The sequence below is a fragment of the Bos grunniens genome, chromosome 22 (assembly GCF_055505025.1).
Source record: "Bos grunniens cultivar Pamir isolate PY7600 chromosome 22, Bosgru_T2T1.0, whole genome shotgun sequence".
Classification (NCBI taxonomy): domain Eukaryota; kingdom Metazoa; phylum Chordata; class Mammalia; order Artiodactyla; family Bovidae; genus Bos; species Bos grunniens.
Window position 1 is genome coordinate 23500271 of NC_141186.1, and position 21688 is coordinate 23521958.

Sequence of the window (21688 nt, forward strand, 5' to 3'; positions counted from 1 at the left end):
GGCTGAGAACTAGTGCCATACCTGCACTGAAAGACTGGCTCGGAACATTTTTAACTGTGGGACCAATTCTTCCACTTAACAATAAAGTTTAGTAACTTCTGAGCTACAATGGTTTAGATATTGATTTTATGTTGCCTCTAAAATATTCAAAAGAACAGAAGAAAATAACCAAGCAAGAGAGGAGAGGGGCCATTGTACCTAACAGAAAAGGTCAAATTCAAATCCCAGTTCAGCCACTTCCTGCCTTTACTACTTCCATCAGTCACTTAAGATCCCAGAGCCCCAGGTTCACCGAAGGGATATAGTAAAGCACCAGGTACCGAGCGGATGTGCCATAAATCAAACGAAGGGAGAAGCAGTACTATGTCAGTCAATATGGAATTCTAGAGAATTCTCCATCAAAAATTTACCTCTGGGGAGGAGATTGGAGCCAGAGATGGTGGCCAAAGGAAACTGGAGTCTGAACTGCAGCATTTTGTTTGTTTTTATAAGAAGCAGTTAATTCAGGTATCCTTGAATAATTATTTTCTATATTTCATTATGTATTTTTAAACCATGTACCAATCTAAACTGGACAATTTGTTTATTCATTTTAAAAACCTCTTTGTTTTTGGTAAAAAGCTGCACCTATTTAACGTGTACAACTTGATTGATGAGTTTAGGGATAAGAACATAACCTTGAAACACTGGGTTTGATTTTTTTCTAGCAGAATGATTGCATTGCATTGTGTTTACATGCCATTTAAAAAGTGGAAGAAAACTCCTATTTGACTAAATAGTTCTCTGAAGGTCATTTCCCCTTTACGTATCATGACTTGTGGGTTTTATTTTTAGTACGAAACCAGGAACACTGAGAGAAACCTCATAACCATCCTTCACAAAGGCTTTTCAGCGAGTGTGCGGACAGTGCCCTGGAACGACCACTCCCTACAAGCCAGCAGCTGGGTTTCTGCAGAACTTAAAGCCCCAACAGGTAAGGCAGGTCTCTGAGGGCCTGGTTTTCAATTCCAGACCTTTGTAAACATGGGGAAGTCAGGAGAGGAACACGCCTCGCTTTTCTCTGTAAGTCAGTCACTCATCCCTACAGTGTTCTTTTACCTCATCCGCGTCCTCTCCAAGACAGAGATCACTGGTTAGTGTGTGTGACCCAGTCAATCCCATCCAGCGGCTCCCTGCAAACATTGAGAATTCTTCTTCCTCCCCGGCTAAGAAGACAGGGAGTCGTAAACAAAAGCTGAGCTCTCTCATAACTGGATTCTAGGACATCTTTCCACTCGCTCCCCACATGAATCCTCTGCTCTTCTCAGATGACTTCCAACCATGAACCCTCCACACCAGCACAGTCCTGCCTCTGAGCCCTCACTGCCCTGAGCTTACCTCTTTGGCCTGCTTTTCTGAATTCTTCCTATACTTCAAAGCCCAAATCAAATCGTATCTGCTCTGGGAAGCCCCTTTTTTTCCATCTGATGCACAGAGGGTTGCTGTTCCTTTCAGAACTCATTCAGGGATGCTGTGCTACTCATGTGGCACAACATACAACATTACATTCTTTATCTTTTGCAGTAAATAGATGCTAACCCTGCCATCCTGGTCTGTATTGCCCTGTGCGCAGGGCGGAGTCTCCTGCTTTCCTGCACCAGCATACAAACAGCATGTGCTTCAGGCTTCACACATAGTGTTCCCTGTCACACTGGTGGATGTTTACGATAGTATGACCCCTCAAATGAAACTGAAGAAAACTGTGCTGACAGTTCATAGAAGCCATGAGACTGGATAGCCTGAGTGCCATGAGCAAAGAGATTAACACCTACTATGTCTATATGGTCCTTCTGTGGAAAGCTGGGGTTTCTAATACTTAGAACCAGTGACACTTATGATTCAAACCTTGAAGACAAACAGACACACACACACACACACACACAGAGAACAGAGAAAGAAAAAGGGAGAACAGGCCACCAAGTCTTGGGATGTGTGTACTTGCACATAACAACCATGGCCTGGGCCAGTCTGGCTGTGGCCAACAGTCAAACTATCCTGTCATCACATCATTGCATGAAAAGGCCATGCCTCCCGCATCGTGTGTATGACCGAGAGCAGCATCATGAAGATCTTCCCATTCACTCAGTAGAACATGATGTCTGGACCACACAGAGGCCAGTTCACAGTAGGCTTGATGTCACAGGCAGAGACAGAATCTAAGGTAGACAGAAGACCACAAATACAAGTCGTCATCTGCTGTACACTAAAGCACGTTTCCACGTCCCTGCAGTGAGTAACCGGAGTGTACCTTAACAAGCCTTTCATACTCTTCTGCAACCTCGACTGCTCTCTGAGCACACTGATGTGGGGTGACAATAATGAAAACATCATTATTTCTGCCTTGAATCAGACTGAATTCACACCACATCATTCCTTGGAAGGAAACTAGGAGAGAAGCAGACCTCAGAAACTCTAAACTATACTTGGCACAGATTATCTGGTCATTTAGTGCCTGGAGAGAGTATACACACACACACACACACGTATACACATACATATATATATATATATATATGAAAATATGTGTATACGTGTGTGTGTGTGTGTGTATATGCATATGTATACATATATAAGGGCTTCCCAGGTGGCTCAGTGGTAAAGAATCTGCTTGCCAATGCAGGAGCCACAGGAGACTCGGGTTGGATCACTGGGTCTGGAAGATCCCCTCGAGGAAGGCATGGCAACCCACTCCAGTATTCTTGCCTGAAAAATTCCATGGACAGAGGAGAGAAGTCTGGTGGGCTATAGTCCATGGGGGTCACAAAGAGTCAGACATGATTGAGCAACCAAGCATGCATGCACACGTGTATGTATATGCACACACATCATATATATATACATATTCACATATACACACATGCATATATACCTGCATATACACTGCTGTAGAGCAGAAACACAATATTGTACGGCAAAGTGAATCAGCCACACACACACATATAGCCCCAAAATAAATTCAAAGTGGATTAAAGACCTAAATGTAAAGTCAGACACTAAAAAGTTCTTAGACCAGAACACAGGCAGAATACTCTTTGACATAAATTGCAGCAAGGTCTTTTTTGACCCATCTCCCAGAGTGATGAAAATTAAAACAAAATTAAACAAATGGGATCCAATGAAACTTCAAAGCTTTTGCATAGCAAAGGAAACCGTAAACAAGTTGAAAAGACAATACTCAGAATGGGGAAAATATCTGCCCACACAGCAACTGACAGGGATTAATCTCCAAAATATACAAACAGCTCATGAGGCTCAATATCAAAAAGACAAACAACCCAATCAAAAAAGGAGCAGAAGACATAAATAGAAATTTCTCCAAAGACCTACAGATGGCCAACAAACATATGAAAAGATGCTCAACATCACTAATTATAAAGAGAAATGCAACTCAAATGATACAACGAGGTATCATCTCACACTGGCCATAACACTCATCATCAAAAAATATATACATAAATGCTGGAGAGAATGTGGAGAAAAGGGAACCCTCCTACTCTACTGGTGGGAATATAAATTAATACAACCACTATGGAGAACAGTATGGAGGTTCCTCAAAACACTAAAAATAGAATTCCCATATGACCCAGCAATTCTATTCCTGAATATATACTTGGAAAAAAACATATTTCAAAAAGATACATGAAACCCAATGTTCACTGCAGCACTATTTACAATAGCCAGGGCATGGATGCCACCTAAATGTCCATCAATAGAGAAACGGATAAAGATGTGGTACATATATACAATGGAATATTAGCCATAAAAAGGAGCCAAACTGTGCCATTTGCAGTGATGTGGATGGACCTACTGTCAAAGAGAGTGAAGTCAGTCAGAAAGAGAAAAACAAGTATCATATATTAAGAAGGAAATGGCAATTCACTTCAGTATTCTTGCCTGGAGAATTCCATGGAAAAGGATCGTGGAGGGCTAAAGTCCATGGGGTCACAAAGAGTTGGATACAACTGAGCGACTAAGCACCGCACATGTGGACTCTACAAAGATGGTACAGATGAACTTATCTGCAAAGCAGAATAGAGACACAAATATTGAGAACAAACATACCAAAGGGGAAGAGGGAGTAGGGTGGCTTGGGAGACTGGGATTGACATACATACACCACTACGTATAAAACAGACAACTAATGAGAACGGAGTCTATAGCCCAGGGAGCTCTACTCAGTGCTCTATGGTGACCTAAAGTAGACTTTAACACACTAGTCTGTGTACTGAGTCTCTAAAGAGGCAGTGTTCTTTTGCGATGTTGCCAAAACTACTTTCCTTTTGAGCGGCAACCTCTGTCACTCATGAACCATTTGGATACTACCTAATGAATCACTTCGTTCTCTGATGCAAAGTGGCGTTGGAGACCTTCCTCAATTAGCTCTCTCAGTCATAACTAGTTATTGACAATGGAGCATCAGAACCCTGAGGCTGCTGTATACCAAGCTCAGAATGACAATTTATCACACTGCTCTTGAATTCTAATATCTATCACATATAAACCCTCCCTGCAAAGAAGCTGTAAAACTTTGAAGTCAGAAAGTAGGGCTTAGTCATTTTAGTTCATCCCCCAGAAAGATGACCTTTTGCAAATAGGTTTCTATAACTGTGTGGTGACAATTACTTTTTGATGTCCCCAATCCCTATGAGTTTAAAAGAAACTATCAAAAACTGTTGTGGCAATGCTTTGTTCTTTAAAAAAAATTTTTTTTGTTGGAATAGAATTAACTTACAATGTTGTGTTACTTTCCACTGTACAGCAAAATGTGAAACAATTCATGTATATGTATATCTGCTATTTTTTTTTCCAATTTTTGACCACCTAGGGTCTCCTGGAACGGAGATTGTGAATTTAACTTGCACCACAAACACGAAAGCAGATAATTACACACACTTACGACCATACCAAGTTTCTCTTCACTGCACCTGGCTTGTTGGCAAGGATGTCCCTGATGATACACAGTACTTCCTCTACTACAGGTTAGTACCAATTTTCACTTATGCGAATGGGTTGTTTCCTCTAGCCTTAAAAACTTATGAGTGTTCCAATATAGGTATCGCTCTTGGATTGAAGAATGTCAGGAATACAGCAAAGACGTCCTGCAGAGAAATGTTGCCTGCTGGTTTCCCAGGACTTTCATCAATAGCAAAGGGCGAGACTACCTTGCAGTATATGTTAACGGCTCTAGCAAGGAAGCTGCGATCAAGCCTTTTGATCAGCTCTTTGCCCTTCATGCCATTGGTAAGACAGCCTTGACACAAAACCAGAATAATTGAATTGCAGAATCTCAGCACTGGGAGGGTTTATAAATATCACCTAGTTTGGCTACTCATCTAATACTGAACGACCACATGGCTCCTGCTTAAAAACCACAGGGTCAAGGTTTCTCAGCCTCGGCGCTACTCATATTATCTGGCCAAAGAAGTCTCTGGGGCTGTCTGTGCTTTACAAGGTGTCCAGGAGCAGCCCTGGTCTCCAACTGCTAGACGCCAATAGCACTTCACCCCATTCTCAAGTTGTGACAATAAGAATGTCCCTAGACTTTTTTTTAACCTCAATACCTAATGATTTTTATTTTTTAAATTTTAGTTTTATTGAGGTAAGAGAGGTAAGAGGTAACATGAGATGTATCCTCCAAATCTTTGGTGCACAATACAGTATTGGTGACTATCCGGACAATGTTGAACAGCAGATCTCTAAAACTTAGTCTTCTCTTTTTTTTAACTTTTGATTTTATATTCGAGTATAGCCAATTAACAATGCTGTGATAATTTCATGGCACGGCAGTGACTCAGCCATACATATACCTGTATCTGTTCCCCAAACTCCTCTCCCACGCAGGCTGCCACATAACACTGAGCAGAGTTCTGTGTGCTATACAGTAGGTCCTTGTTGGCCCTAGTAATTCCCCAGACATTTCAAAATGCCCCCTAGGGGATAAAATCTCCGCTAGTTGAGAACCCAGGGAAAGTGAGCTCCCTGCTGAAAGAAGCCCAGACCACCACTCAGCAGCTCTGGCTGGGCTTGTGAAATGTCTGCCCACGGATCCTGTGAGGGGTTGGCATCACCCCCAAACAAGTCTGATTCCTTCCCCACCAGAAGGTCCCTCAGCTACACAAAGGCAGCCAGGTTTCTCATCCTGAGCTCTCTCTGCCCCCGGCTTCTCGTGCATCCCTCTCACAGTCCTCTGCCCTCTGGACTCTCTCCTCTGGGTGTTCTTGAGTTACCAGATCTCCCTCACCATGTGATTCTCTGACTGAAGCATATGAGCTAAGCTTTCACTTGTTCAGTCTGCAAAACTGAAGACCTTCTCCCTCATCCTAAATACTTGTATTAATGAAACTCATCAGGAGCCCTTCACAGAGCATTTCTGGTGCTTCATGTTCAAGGTTTCCGTGATGGCGTGGCTATTAGTGTGGACTATGGGGCCAGGCTGCCTGGCCCTGGATCCTGGCTTCTCCACTCACTCGCTGAGCGACCTTAGACAAGCTGGCCATTTCTCTGTGCCTCAGGCTTTGCACCTGAAATATGGGGAGAAATCAATTCTTCCTACAAGGTCTTTGTGACAATTAAGTACGTTAATAATTTTAAAGTGCTTAGAATGGTGCCTGGCCTAAGTATCCAATAAATATGCAAAATGTTATTATTTAAAGGATGTGGTTTGTGACATATGTATCTGTTTCTACTTTTCCATCATCCATATGTGTATGGATGTATAACTTTTGAGTACTTGCTAAAGAGGTTATACAATTCTCTTCAACAGCATATTTTAGGTCATATTAAATGACCTAAAAATGTCACGTTCATGAAAACAGGTAATAAAAAATACTGAGAGAGACCTATGAAACAATGATATTAATGCGAAAATGGACACAGCCTGGGACAGACTATGGACATTTATTTTCTTGTATGATTTTCATTTTATTGAGACCAACTCCTCATATTACTAAAAGAAATAAATGTTCTCTTGGTGAAAAACATTTCAGCTTAAGGGATGGCAGGCTCTGGAGCCAGAGGGCCCCATTTTTAGCTTGTCCCTATGATTCAGTAATTGTGAGATCCAAGTCACATAACTTTAGACAAGTTCACTCAATTAGAAATAACTGCCACCCATATCAAACGGCCATAAAACAATCAAGTGAGATTTCAGGGTAAAGAACTATGGAGTTATAAGCAAAGACAAATTTAGCCCAACCCGTTCTTTTTCTGTAAGAAAAAACCAAATCCTCACAACAAACGAAAACAAGATACACAAACCAAAATGAAATAAAAACTGAGGCCCAGAAAGGGGAAGTGATCAGCCCAGCCACACACCTGTTCCATAGCACAGGGCTTAGTTGGGTCTCCAGGACACTGCTCCAGGAACAGGTTTATCTTCAGGTTGGCCCAATTTGGGAAGTAAAAATGGATGGTGGGGTGGGCCTTAATAAGCTGAAGGAAAGGGCATTCAACCATTTGAGACTGTTTAAGTAGGAATTTTTGAGGTTTACAGAAGAGATCTCTCCTGTAGCTGTAAGATGGGAGTCAGATGCGGGCTGCCAGAGTTCTGCGGCTTGCAGATTTGTTGGTTAAATGCGGGAGGAAAATACTTGAGAATATGTAGCTTAGAAATACCTTGAGAAATGTGGGTGGACTGCACTTATCAACCATGATCACCAAACCCTTGTTCTCTAACACAGATCGAGTAAATTCTCCAGCGAACGTCACGGCAGAGATCAAAGGAACCTGTCTCTCTATCCACTGGGAAAAACCAGTTTCTGCTTTTCCAAGCCACTGCTTCGATTATGAGGTGAAAATTTACAATGCAAAGAAAGGATATTTTCAGGTAATTATTCCAATCATTCCATTATTTGATGACAGATTTCTTTAAAAAAAAAATTCTTGTCCATTTGACAGCTCTGGTTATAGCCTGGAACTAACAAAGTCGAAGGTAACTATCTCAGTTTATAAAAATAAATCAAACCTTACCGGTTTTTTGTCTTGCAAGGACCTATTTTGGGTTGAAAATAATGTGAAGGATTAGATAAAAGTTCATTAGCACTGTTGGGGAAATGGTGCAGCTGCTATGGAAAACAGTACGGGGATTTCTCAAAAATTAAAAATAGAATTATCATATGACCCAACAATTCTACTTCTGGGTACATATCCAAAAGAATTGAAAGCAGGGTCTCAAAGACCTTTGAACAACCATATTCATAGCAGTATTATTCACAACGGATAAAAGGAGGAGATGGGGTGCACAATGTGAATGTCGAGCCACACACTTAAAAATGGTTAAGATGGTAACTTTTTGTTTTGTGTGTTTTACCACAACTTAAAAAAAAATGCCACTTCATTAGCCCTAATGGACAAAAAAGTCAAGGGGAAAGGAGCTAAATTAAAGTCAATATTTATTAAGCATCAACTATAAGTTAAGCTTTGTCAATACTTGGTTTAATTGCTGAGTCATATCTGACTTTTGTGACCCCAAGGACTGTAGCCTGCCTGGCTCCTCTGTCCATGGAATTTTCCAGGCAAGAATACTGGAGTGGGTGGCTATTTCCTTCTCCAGGGGATCTTCCTGACCCAGGGATGGAAAATAGGGTCTCCTGCATTGCAGGCAGATTCTTTACCAACTGAGCCAGGGAAGGCCCTTGTTATACTTACAGTTTCTCTATTATGTAACTATACAATGATCATTCCCTTACAGGAAAGTGAGGCACAGAGAGATTAAGTAAGTTGCCTAACATCACAAAGCAAAGGAAAAAACTGGAGAAGTCAGGATTCAAACTCCTGCCTTGCAAACTCAATTTGGTTTAACAAAGATGTTTATAAGCTGGCTTCTTAGTGGGAGATAGACAAATAGGCGCCATTTCTGCTCTCAAGGGGCCTGGTCTGCAGGATGCACTCACCCAGTCTCAGAGCTGCCTGACCAAGAGGCCAGGTGGATAAGCAGGGAGTCAACAAAGCTGCCAGGGCCTCCACCAAGGGAGAGGAATGGAACAGAATCTTGAAGGATGAATAGAAACCTGCCTAGTGGGAGAAGCAGAGAAGGACCTTTTTTAGCCAGCGTGCCCAAGTAAATACGGCAAAAAACTGGCTTTCTTTTTAAAATGTCTAATCCACCATATACTGGTATGATTTGCTAGAAGAATCAAGTATAGCCAAAGACAGACCCAGTGATCCTGAGCTTGGATGCCACGGCAATTTCAACTTGCTATGAAAGCTCCCAAATTGTCTCCATTTGTGTATTTCCTCCTTGAGGACCACAGTAAACAGCCCTCACTCACGCCAGTCCTCCAGTACACTTGGAGTGGCCAGGGCCCTAGGCGGAAGGATTAACCAAGGCTTGAGAGAACACGGCTCCTTCAGCCAAGCGGCAGTAACTCAGTCAGCTGGACCTAAGACCAACACTGGAATTGTAACTCTGGCTCTGACATGAGCACCTCTCCCAGAATGCCTCTAAGATTTTGCTTGGAATAAGTAGTTTCTCTTTTTAAAACCATGGCCATTAGCAATGGAAGCCACTGGAGTGTTTCATAGAGAAATGTGAAAACATCTGGAGAAACGTAGAATTATTTTGGTAGCAGCATAAAAGCTGGGTATGGGTAGAGGGAACATGTGGAAATAGAAATAGCAGTCTCATGGCTACTGCAATGGTCCAAGCAAAAACTGATGAGACCTAAAATGGCAGTGTTTTTGGAGTAGAGACAAGGAAAGGAGAACTATATCCAGGAGTATGTAACGTGGAGACCCCAGGGACATAAACTTGGTTTGGGGCAGAGGGAATTAGCTGCATGGTGAAGACACTGACCAGAAGAGAGAATATACAAGGCTTTGTGAGAAAACAGGGTCAATTCAACACTATAGAATATCAGTCTATGTTGCCTATGACAAATTGGAATTTACTGAGTGTATATTACTAGGTTGAAATACCCCAAATGGTTGTTTTTGCAGATCAAAAATGGATTGCTGAATATTAGAAGTTTTAATGTGATTCGACCCAAAATATATTTAAGCATGGCTTTTACAAAGTTAGGGCTTCTTTATTTGATAATCCATTGGTTTGATGGTATTATTCCTATTTTACAGATGAGAAAACTGAGGCTCAGAGAGGTTAAGCAACTTGCCCTGCATTTAGTTAGAGGTTAGAGCTAGGATTCAAACCCCTCTTCCCTAGATTCAAGGGCCCTGCTCTTTTCTACTTCCTTATGCACCCTCCACCCCTCACTTCTCCCCACCCCCGGCTGGGAGTGACACATTGAAACAGGGATAAGCAAGCTTTTACAGTAAAAGGTCACAGAGGAGATATTTTAGGCTTTGCAGACCATGCTGTTTTTGCCAAAATTACTCAGCTCTGCAACAGATACAAGCAAATAGGCATAACTGCATTCCAGTAAAACTGTTTGTGGATACTGACATTTCAATTTCATGTAATTTTCGTGTGTCACAAAATACTCTTTTTATATTTTTCAATTGTTGAAAATATGTAAGTCATTCTTAGCTTGCAGTTTCTATAAAAACAGGCAGCAGGCCAGATATGTCATAGACTGCACTTTGCTGGCACCTGTTGAGTATGATGGAAGCCATGGCATGTTGTTAGGTGATTACAGAATATCTTGGGACAAGATGATGGGAGTTACACATCCTGCTATGGGCCCCTCCAGTCTTTCACTCTGGAAATATCAGTTGGACCGAGATGGATCACTGAGATCTTACAATTGCCTATTTTATTTATTTTGGTTGCTATTAGCTTTCCATCGAAGGATGACTGCCAACGCATCCATACTGAAGTGATCTAGAAGACCCTAGTTGACGTGTGTCTTACTGATTTTAAACGGGCCGCTGAACACTGAGTCACTTGCATATGACCTTCCAGTCTAGTCACTGGCATAATTTAAATAGCATGTTCCGGAGAGTCTTATCATGTTATTTTTTTCCATTTAGACAGAAAAAATGACAACCAATACACTCATCACCATAATTGATGATGTTTCTAAGTATTACATTCAAGTGAGAGCAGCAGTGAGCCCTGTGTGCAGAGCGACGGGGCTCTGGAGCGAGTGGAGTCGGCCCATTTACGTGGGTGAGTACCTCTTGTTTATTTTAAGGCACGTGGCCTTACTCGTGGTTGTAGCAGATCCTCCTGGAAAGTGGACATGTTCACTTCTGAGTCTTGAAATGCTCTCGTTGTCTCTACTATGCCTTACCCTGTCAGTTGGCTTGCTGCCTTTCTGACCAGAGGTGGATTTACCATAAGAACGGTGAAGTTTAAACCTTCAAGCTTCTCAAGAGCACAAGGTCTTCCCAAGTCTGGTGCCTATTCATTTTTTTCAGATTACCTAATTCCACTTCTATCCAATTTTTCCAAAATATGTCTTTTTAATTTTGATATAAATTCATATGCAGTGGCAAAGAAACATGGTGAAAGAACTCATGTAGACTTCATTTGGTTTCTTTCAGGAGGAACCTCTTAAAAACCTGCACTGCAATATGCTACCCAAAAACAGTGGCAAGGAATCCACCCATCAATCTTACTCAGATTTAACTGGTTCTATATGTACTCATTTGTGTATTTAGTTCTACGCAATTTTATTCCATGCGTAGGTTCACGTATGTATTACCACAAGGGTTCTTCTTTGCGCCCTTTTATACGCACATCCATCTCTCTCTCCTCCTTCATTCCTAACCCCTCTCAACTACTAATCTGGTCTCCATTTCTGTAATGTTTCCATACTTAATTTTGAATTCTTACTTTTGTTTCACTTCATAAAGAAGATTTCAAAACTGAATAAGGTATGGCAAAACCAATACAATATTGTAAAGTAATTAGCCTCTAATTAAAATAAATAAATTTAATTAAAAAAAAACTTAATAAGGTCAGGGTCCACAAAATCTGGATTCAGACCCAGGCCTTCAGCAAAAACAGACCTCAGTTCAGTTCAGTTGCTCAGTCGTGTCCAACTCTTTGCGGCCCCATGGACTGCAGCATGCCACGCCTCGCTGTCCATCAACAACTCCCAGAGCTTACTCAAACTCATGTCCATTGAGTTGGTGATGCCATCCAACCATCTCATCCTGTCATCCACTTCTCCTCCCGCCTTCTATCTTTCCCAGCATCAGGGTCTTTTCAAAAGAGTCAGTTCTTCCCACCAGGTGGCCAAAGTATTGGAGTTTCAGCATCAGTCCTTCCAATGAATATGCAGGACTGATTTCCTTTAGGATGGACTGGGTGGATCTCCCTGCTGTCCAAGGGACTCTCAAGAATGTTCTCCAACACCACAGTTCAGAAGCATCAATTGTTCGGCGCTCAGCTTTCTTTATAGTCCAACTTTCACATCCATACCTGACTACTGGAAAAACCATAGCCTTGACTAGACGGACCTTTGTTGGCAAAGTAATGTCTCTGCTTTTGAATACGCTATCTAGGTTGGTCATAACTTTCCTTCCAAGGAGTAAGCATCTTTTAATTTCATGGCTGCAGTCACCATCTGCAGTGATTTTGGAGCCCCCCAAAAATAAAGTCTGTCATTGTTTCCCCATCTATTTGTCATGAACTGATGGGACCAGATGCCATGATCTTAGTTCTCTGAATGTTGAGTTTTAAGCCAATTTTTTCACTCTCCTATTTTACTTTCATCATTAGAGGCTCTTTAGTTCTTCTTCACTTTCTGCCATAAGTGCAGTGTCATGCATATCTGAGGTTATTGATATTTCTCCCAGCAATCTTGATTCCAGATTGTGCTTCATCCAGCCTGGCATTTTGCATGATTTATTCTGCATATAAGTTAAATAGCAGGGTGATAATATACAGACTTGATGTATTCTTTTCCTGATTTGGAACCAGTCTATTGTTTCATGTCTAGGATTGGGCACCACCTGGGCTCCTATATTGGTTCTGCAGATGTTTTTGTTTATGATTAAACTGACTAGCTTACTAGGCAAATGAGGTGATCACTGTATCTCTCTGTGGGATCGGAGAAGGGTGATGATGGTGGCTCTGAATGAAGGGGCAGATTCCCACTCGTCCTCTATGTCAGATGGTAACTCTTTAAGTTGGAGAGGCGGTCCTGCACCATGGAGCTAGAACATGCATTCCCTGTGTTTGCTGCCACCTGTGTATCTTGGCCATGCAGGGGGCACTGTATGAGAGAAGAGGACAGTTAACAAAAACAACTACTGTTTCTCAAAACTCTAGAGTCTTCCATAGCAAGCTCAGGTTTCATACTAGCCTTGGGACATGCTAACTACTTGTTCAGCCTAGAAGAGATCACTTCTCTCTGCCCATCCTTGGGGGCTCCCAGAACTAAGGAGACAAAATCCACTTCTCCTGCCTCACAGGTTATTGTGAAATAGAAACAACAATGTCAATAGATAAGATTTATTGTTGACTACCTGCTCCCCTCTAAGCACTGAGCCAAAGGCTTTACAGGCACCCTTTCACCAATCCTATCCACAAAACTGTTTTGTACATGAGAAAAAAAGGTTTTGAACATTTAGACAGTTTGCTTAATTCTGCATGGCCAGTAAGTGGCAGAGATGGAATTCAAACCCAGGCTGACTGACTCCAATGCCTGAGCTCTTAGCCCTACAGCACCGTGGCTGGGTGCTACAAGCTAAAACCCTGAACAAATTAAAGACTCATTTAAGAGATCCTGGTAGCTAACTTTGTGGTTACAGGTGGTCAAGAGATCCTGGTAGCTAACTGTGTGGTTATGGCTTGTCAAGCACGTGCATGTCATATACCTCATCCTATGAGGTAGCTAATGACAGGTACTAAAGGACAGATTTCTTTCTTTCAGCACATGCTATGATTTCCTATTTAGAAATAAGACACTTAGGCTACCAAGTGTTTCTGAAGGACATTCCTGGGCAGTGCCCACTGGCCCATGTGCATGTTAGGCCAGATCAAAGACACAGCAGGGAGATTTCCAAGGAAGGCTGGGGAAGACAAGCAAAGGCCCAAGGGATGGAACATGGTTCTGAGTCTGCAAGGCCTTGGGGAACTGGGTTTCCCAAGGGGAAAGGCGCCCCTAAAGTTGCACCACAGGATCAGCACAGCCTTGTAGCTCTGCCCCCATATGACCCTACTGGGACTCAGAGGAGCAGCAAGACCCTTCCTGAGAGAGGGAAGAGAAAGGAAAAGAGGAACTGAGAAAACAGGCCAGAAACCCCTACTTCATGGTTTGGCCAAGGCCAGTCTTTCCCCCTCCCCCAACACCCTCCTTCCCAGGTTGAGGCCCCAACCTGAGAAAGCAGACCCAGCACACACAGCCCCCCACCCCCCAACCCACCAACATTGCTTCAACTGCGCAATCGAGATCCACTCTTCTCCCCAAGAGGGGACCCAACAGAAGAAACACAAACCCATCGCAGGGAATTTTCAACAAGGTTATGAATTTCATCAAATGCGCACCAGTTCAGTTCAGTCACTCAGTCGTGTCCAACTCTGTGACCCCATGAATTGCATGCAGCATGCCAGGCCTCCCTGTCCATCATCAACTCCCAGAGTTCACTCAGACTCACGTCCATCGAGTCGGTGATGCCATCCAGCCATCTCATCCTCTGTCTTCCCCTTCTCCTCCTGCCCCCAATCCCTCCCAGCATCAGAGTCTTTTCCAATGAGTCAACTCTTCGCATGAGGTGGCCAAAGTACTGGAGTTTCAGCTTCAGCATCATTCCTTCCAATGAACACCCAGGGCTGATCTCCTTTAGAATGGACTGGTTGGATCTCCTTGCAGTCCAAGGGACTCTCAACACCACAGTGCAAAAGCATCAATTCTTCAGTGCTCAGCTTTCTTCACAGTCCAACTCTCACATCCATACATGACCAGTGGAAAAGCCATAGCCTTGACTAGACGGACCTTTGTTAGCAAAGTAATGTCTCTGCTTTTCAATATGCTATCTAGGTTGGTCATAACTTTTCTCCCAAGGAGTAAGCGTCTTTTAATTTGATGGCTGTAGTCACCATCTGCAGTGATTTTGGAGCCCTCCCCAAAAAAGTCTGACACTGTTTCCACTGTTTCCCCATCTATTTCCCATGAAGTGAAGGGACCAGATGCCATGATCTTAGTTTTCTGAATGTTGAGTTTTAAGCCAACTTTTCCACTCTCCTCTTTCACCTTCATCAAGAGGCTTTTTAGTTCCTCTTCACTTTCTGCCATAAGGGTGGTGTCATCTGCATATCTGAGGTTATTGATATTTCTCCTGGCAATCTTGATTCCAGTTGTGCTTCTTCCAGCCCAGCGTTTCTCATGATGTACTCTGCACATAGTGGAAGCTTAATTTTGATTACCTGCATTTGGTGGGATTTTGTCTTAATGCTTTGTTATTCCCCAAAGGTACAAAAATCACTGGCCCCAAAGTACTGATATTTCCAGGTGTCTTCCCAACATTACTGCACACACAGTTTCAGAGATTTTTATTTTTTCTCAGTGCTGTTGGAGGACCTCAAACTAACTTGGAGACCATGGTGGGTACCTTGGCTGTGGAGCCAGTTCTGATGTTTTAGCCTTTGTGTTCTGAATTCTCATCAGTGTTGACTGTGAAGAGTTTAGAACTTAGAGAGGAAGAAAGCGAGACACAATCAGGAGATCTAGGTTTTCGCCGTGGCTGTGGCAGTGTCTAGCTCTCTGACTGAAGTTAGAGATGCAGAGATAACATTTCATGAGCCAAGTAATCAGAGACTATAAGCAGAGACAGACTACCTTAGTCCTACGAAGGCAGGGCCATCTGCTGTCACCCTGCAGGGGACAGAGTGGCTGCCCCTGACCTAGTCAGTCAGCCCTAACCTCCCCAGGTCTCAGCTTCCTCCCTGTAACAGGTGAATTTCCTCCTTTGTAAGTTCTTTCCAATCTGCCTTTCACTTTCAGGTTCCCCTACCCCCCGCCGTGACAGCCCCCTACCAAAGTGCTGAGAGAGAGCCTGACCTAGAATGAGAGTTTATTTTAAGCTTGTTTTTAATTTATTATTCACTCTGCACTTTAGAACTGGCACCCCATTATTATTTTCTAAACAACAGCTTCCCGGTTTGGAACTGGGTTCATTATCCTTTGCCCTCAGGTATGCCTCCCTGCCATCATCATGGCAAATCTTATTTCATTTACTGCCACCCTGGTCATGAAGATGCACTGATTAATATTACCACTAACCTTATAAATCCATCCTTTCTGGAATTTACTCCCCTGCTCAGTTTAGGATCATTAGTGAATTTAATCAATGCAGGCTCTCCATCGCCATCAAGATGATTAATAAACTAATAGGAAGCCCAGGCTCCTCTGAGACATTTCACAAGGCTCTTCCTTACCCCGCGAGGATGCAGCAATAATTATGCTCTGCTTGCAGCCCACCAGGCAGTGTTCCCACTCCATTCATTTCCTCTAACATTCTTCCTCCTTTCCTACCTTGTCTCATAAATGGCACTCTGGAGCCCTCCCCTTCCATTTTCATGCCAAGACCCAACTCAAATACCACCTCTCTGTTAGATATTATTAAGTCCACCTCCCTTATTTGAGGGAAGTGGAGACCCAGAGATATTTAATAATTCAGTAGTTATCAAACAGCCAAGAAGTGGCTATTAATGGATAATTTTCTCAAATAGGTGACATATGAGTCAATTAGTAAATTGCAATAAATTCGATTGACTAGTTAACCCATGAGAGCCCAAGGATCTTGATCAAGAGAGGGACACCAGATGAATACATTTTGATTGAAGAAAAGGGAGGATGGAGGAGTCAGGACTGCTGGCCAGCTCGGTTGGCAAGGTCACTGCACAGTCAAGAGACACAGGGCACAGTGGTCAGGGGTCCGCCAGCCTCTGGGCACTCTCGGTCTACCTTGAAACTCTGTCCTCCCAGGCTGGGATTTCCAGGGCACGGAATACTTTTTATTTATTCTTCAGATGGAAGAAGCAGTTTCATTTTATCTGCCCTTGTTATCAGCTGCCCTTCCTCAAGTGGCTTCTCTGCCTTATCTGAAGAGCTAACTTCCCACTTTTCACACTTCTTTCTCCTTTTGTAACTTTCTTAACTTCCGGATTGTTCTGTTCCTTTATTATCTCTGCCATCTCCTGTTTACCAAAACCCTCTGTCTCCTGAGGGGTTTGTGGTCTGAGTGAGGCTTTTCCTTTTCTAAAGTCCATCATATTCTCCCTCCCTTCCCAGAAGCTCAAATGTCATGCATGAAACAAGCAATAACCAAAGCAGTTTCCTACAGTAATGCCTTTACCATGGAAAAGTGTTACGTGCATCCACCCAGCCATGTCGCTGGTCAGGCTCAGTGGATCTGAGTCTTGCACATCAGTGATGGGTCTTCTCCACAGTCACAGGCGTTGCCTCTCAAACGAACAACTGGGCCCTTGATGAAATCAGTATCTAAAAGCCAGGGTCTATCAGACGAAGGTACCAAGTACCAATTAAAATGTAGTTAAAAATAAAAATATTGCTTTAGGCCTGAGATGTGCAGCGCTTACACCCAGAGGAGGAGGAGAAAGTTCACTGCACTTCTTAGATGGCTCAGCTGCATGGTCAAGGTAAACACGGATGGCAGCTGTCTTTCAGGGCACCTTCTACAACAAGACCTATTACTCACAGGACTCTAAGGACTTCATGAAAATAGCTGGAAGCAGAAAATCAGGGAGGGAAGTAAGATTTGGTGGGGGTGGGGGCGGGGAATGGAAGCCAGGCTCTTGTAGGGAAACTCTAGTGCCTTTCTCCTTGGATCTGACATTCATGGGCTGTGAATGAGTGAGGGAGCCCGGCACAGCAGCCCCAGGGCACATGAAATCGCTCCCAGGCCCTCCAATCCACCTCCTTAACTTTACACTTTGCTGGCTCCACCCTCAGCACTCAGAAAAGAAAAAAAACTATGGCCCAGTCTATTTGTCAGTCTTTCTTTAAATCCTCACACTGTGTTGGAACAGGGAGCGAACCAGGCAGGAGAAAGGTAAAGGGGAGACACTGGTAGAGGGCTCAGGTTCACTCTCCACCGGAAATGAATTCTGCAAATTCCAAAGCTTTCAGGAAGAAATGGTGGGCTTCTGGGTCAACAGTGACAAAAACTGATAGAAGAATACAAAGCTGACCCAATAAAATGAAAAACCCACCCTCAGTATTCCCTGAGGGTGATATAACTTGTGGCAATTTCGGGTTTTCTTTGCAATGGGGGATTTGGGGTTGGTAAATGTGGTGGCTGATTTGGGCCATTGCTTCCTTTCACCCAGGCTCCTGTGGTTTCCAGGCTGACACCCCACTGCTTACTTGTTCCCAGTGGGGGCACAGGACAATTCAGCCCTGTGGCCTGAAGGAGGGCCAGCAGGAGCTTTCTCATTGTCCCCAGATGTCAGGAGCAGAGAGCTCCCACTTAGCTTTCAAGTCCAGCCCCCCGAAGCTGGACTTGCCCCCCAGGCCTTCTGTGCGTGACCTCTGTCTCATGATGCGCCCCCCAGCTGTTAGAAGGGAGGTGGGGCCCTGCTCTGGGGACAGGCACTGTGCCCGGCACGTTCACTTATTTTATCTTACGTAGCTTCACAAACACGGGATTTTCCTAATTTAGAGGCAAGAAAAGAGATGCAGAGGGGTTAAGGAATTGGCCCAAGTGAGAGCTAGGAAGTGATGGACTAGGACCTGGAATGCAGCCACAGGGCTGGGTCCATGCCCTGCTTTTTTTGTGATGTGGTCACAGTGCCAGCACAGAAGATGGAGGCGGGCGGGGGTGGCACAGGGGCTAGCGGCAGTAAAAGGGCCACCCTGTCAGCTAGTGAGCTGTCAGCCTCCATGCAAACCAAGCAATGGGGATTTCATCAACCTCTTCAGGATACTCTAGTCTAAATACCTCCTATGAGCTGTCCATGGTGTTCATTTTCACACAGACCTTCCGGAGGGTGACAGCCATCACGCCTGATGCCCTCTCCTACTCTCCAGTATCCTGAATATTCAGTGTTTTCTTTCCCTTCAGGCCTGAGCTTATGACTCAATCTTTTGAGGATTCTGACAGGACTTGATTTTTAGCCTGGCTTTGACGATTTAGGGAAATTATCTTGGTGCCTTACTGCTGAACACGATGTATTCACTCACAATCACAGTTATAAGAAGATTCATTGAACACCTACTGTGAACTAGCACTGTGATGATCACTTTACAGCAATCAACTCAATCAGTTCTTATCCCTATTGAGCAAAGCAGGTGATGGATCCTCCCGAGGGCTCCCTGCTCAGGGACACCTCTCGTGGCAAGTGGGAGAACCCAGATCAAAGTGCTTCACTTATGTTTCTTAAGTCTCTGTGAGGACAGCTCTCAGATGCTTTAGCAGGTGGACAGAGAAAGCCCAGAAAACCCCTTACAGGGAAGAAAGTTCTGGGTTGCCTGGAGCCCTATAAGACACACAGCCCTTGGTGCTGTGTGGAAAAGTCTGCAAAGAAGAAGATGGCAAAAAGGAGTTTTCCACTCAGCTTCAAGTCCTGCTGGAGACCAACAGTCTGGCAGCAATCCCTCTAGGGAATCCTGAGTGCATACAAGTATACACACACACACACGCACACACGCACGCGCATGCACTTGCCCACACCCCCCAAGGCATGTCCTTTCCATATTTGGGGTCACTGAGCCCCGTTTCCCCAGATGAACATAGTACAAGTTTTCTGCATTTTGCTCTGGGTCCTGCACTATCTACATTCTGTCCACAAGGCTGGATTGGTTCCCTCTTTTTGTCTCCCTAAACCAGGTGAAGCTCAAAATCCACTTGACAGCTGTCTCAGAAAGCTCATCCACCTGAAAGGCATGCTTATGACTTCTGCTTGCATCGTGAGTCTGTGACCCCTCTTGGGGGCCCCTTCACAAACGATGCCAGTCTCCCCCTCCAATGAGGAGCAAGCACAGGAGGCTTCATACACTAACAAATCTGCATCCTCTCAGTTATCCAGCCCCGTCCATGTCCTGAGAACTCCTTCCAGTGCCTTTTGGCTTAACAGACAACGAATATGGCTGCTTCACTGGAAGAGCCCCATCAATCTACTAATCAGTCTTTTCCCTTAGAACCTATGGTTGAGACTGAAATCAGATTCAAAATCAGTATGGGATCCCTGAAAGTCATGCTCACACAAAGAGCTTAAGGGTGGAACAGGCCTCCAAATCAAACTGACTGTCTAAGAGTTATCAGTCTGAACCATAAAGATCATAGAATTTAAGAACAAGTGGGGCTACAGCACCAGCAGGGGGAAGATTTGACAAAGCTCTGAGAGCAGCCAGAGGCAGAGCTGGGACTTGTGGGTCCAGGGTCTGGGTATCTTCAACCACCATCATATCTATCCCCCTCTCTCCCTTTCCCACCGTACACTCCCAGATCATACAACATGTGAAGAGATTTCTTTAGCTCCCTTATTCTCAAGGCTGAATGGCTGAGATGTCAGCAACTAAAGATGCCAAGGTCACCAGAAACCAGGCAGCTTGAGCTCCCAAACGCTCCAAGTTGCCAATATTGGGAGAACGTCCTAGGATAAGGTGCAGAGCCTAAACTGCTTCTCCTCCTGAGCAGGACAGGCTTTGCGACTTCCTCTTTGTAAAGCTCACCTCTGCATAACCAAACAGTGCTCATCAATTTCTTGAAAAGAAACATTTGTGGCTTCCACTTCAATGGCACAAAAGTCATTCTTGAGTCAGAGAAATGATTCAAGTTACCTGGAAATACTTGTTCCTCAGAGAATTTCCAATGTCAGAGACCTCAAATTCAAATGAATGATGTACTGAGGGGCCTCTGAACTTTTACAGAAGTAAAATTCTTCATTTTCACCTGAAGGATATATACTGTGAGTGGGGACTATTCCCCTACTCAACTTTCAGTGAAGTCAGAGTAGGTGCTGTCTTTTATTCATTTAGTCACATAGCTGATTCTCAACTCATTTTTGCATGAAGAAATCATGTAACATTAGATAATCCCCAGGCAGTGTTCATTTGGTAGTGAATATGTGAATGCTTTTTCCTGAATATATGAACGCTTTTTCCTGCACTAAATTTATCTGCCAGTTCAGGTTTTCTTTGAAGAAAAGCTGACCTCAGTTCTGCTGTCTGGGTTAGTTCTGTCCTCAGGTGATGGTAAGGGATTGGTTCTAAAACAAAACTGGGACACTGCAGAAGCCAGGAGGGGAGAAATGACTCAAGTGCCACCTCTTCCAGACAGGAATCATGACTGCTTCTCACCTTGCAGGCATCACCAACTTTTATATCAAAAGAAATAAAATCAGTTGTGTCTCTAAATTTTGCTAATTCATAGAGCATCTTCACTTATTAATGCGAGTACTGAAGTGAAGAGCAAGACAGTAGTTTAACTGAAAAGATTTGTGTAACCACATTCACAAGTAAACGGCACTCTTATCGGGGCCTGACACACTGCTTGCAGTGAACTGCACAATTTTAGACACCAATGGGACCCAGTGTACCACGCTGATAATGTTTACAACACTGCTCATTCTTCCTGCAGGACTCAAGTTTCACCTGTCTAAACCACTGAAAACAGGAAGAAGTCTGCTCCTGACATAACCCTTGCTAAATTTATATCCCATGTGGACTAGTGTGGAATTTCTGAATGTGCTTGTCAGGGAACTTGTGTAACGGCTCACTGTGTGGAAGGGTGAGCTTCAGAAATGGGGCAGTGAGGCAGGCAGGGCCCCTTATTCATG

At 43.7% G+C, this 21688-nt stretch overlaps 2 protein-coding genes across 5 annotated transcripts in view; one reads left to right on the forward strand and one right to left on the reverse strand.

The window, feature by feature from the left end:
• Nucleotides 1–21688, reverse strand: part of TRNT1 (tRNA nucleotidyl transferase 1) — a 97495-nt gene that overhangs the window by 57765 nt on the left and 18042 nt on the right. The window lies entirely within an intron of this gene.
• Nucleotides 1–21688, forward strand: part of IL5RA (interleukin 5 receptor subunit alpha) — a 38298-nt gene that overhangs the window by 6283 nt on the left and 10327 nt on the right. The window contains exons 4-8 of the mRNA XM_086366671.1: nt 835–973; nt 4865–5018; nt 5093–5280; nt 7719–7864; nt 10966–11104. Of these exons, the coding sequence (XP_086222797.1) occupies nt 835–973; nt 4865–5018; nt 5093–5280; nt 7719–7864; nt 10966–11104 (766 nt within the window). The remainder of the gene's footprint in view (nt 1–834; nt 974–4864; nt 5019–5092; nt 5281–7718; nt 7865–10965; nt 11105–21688) is intronic.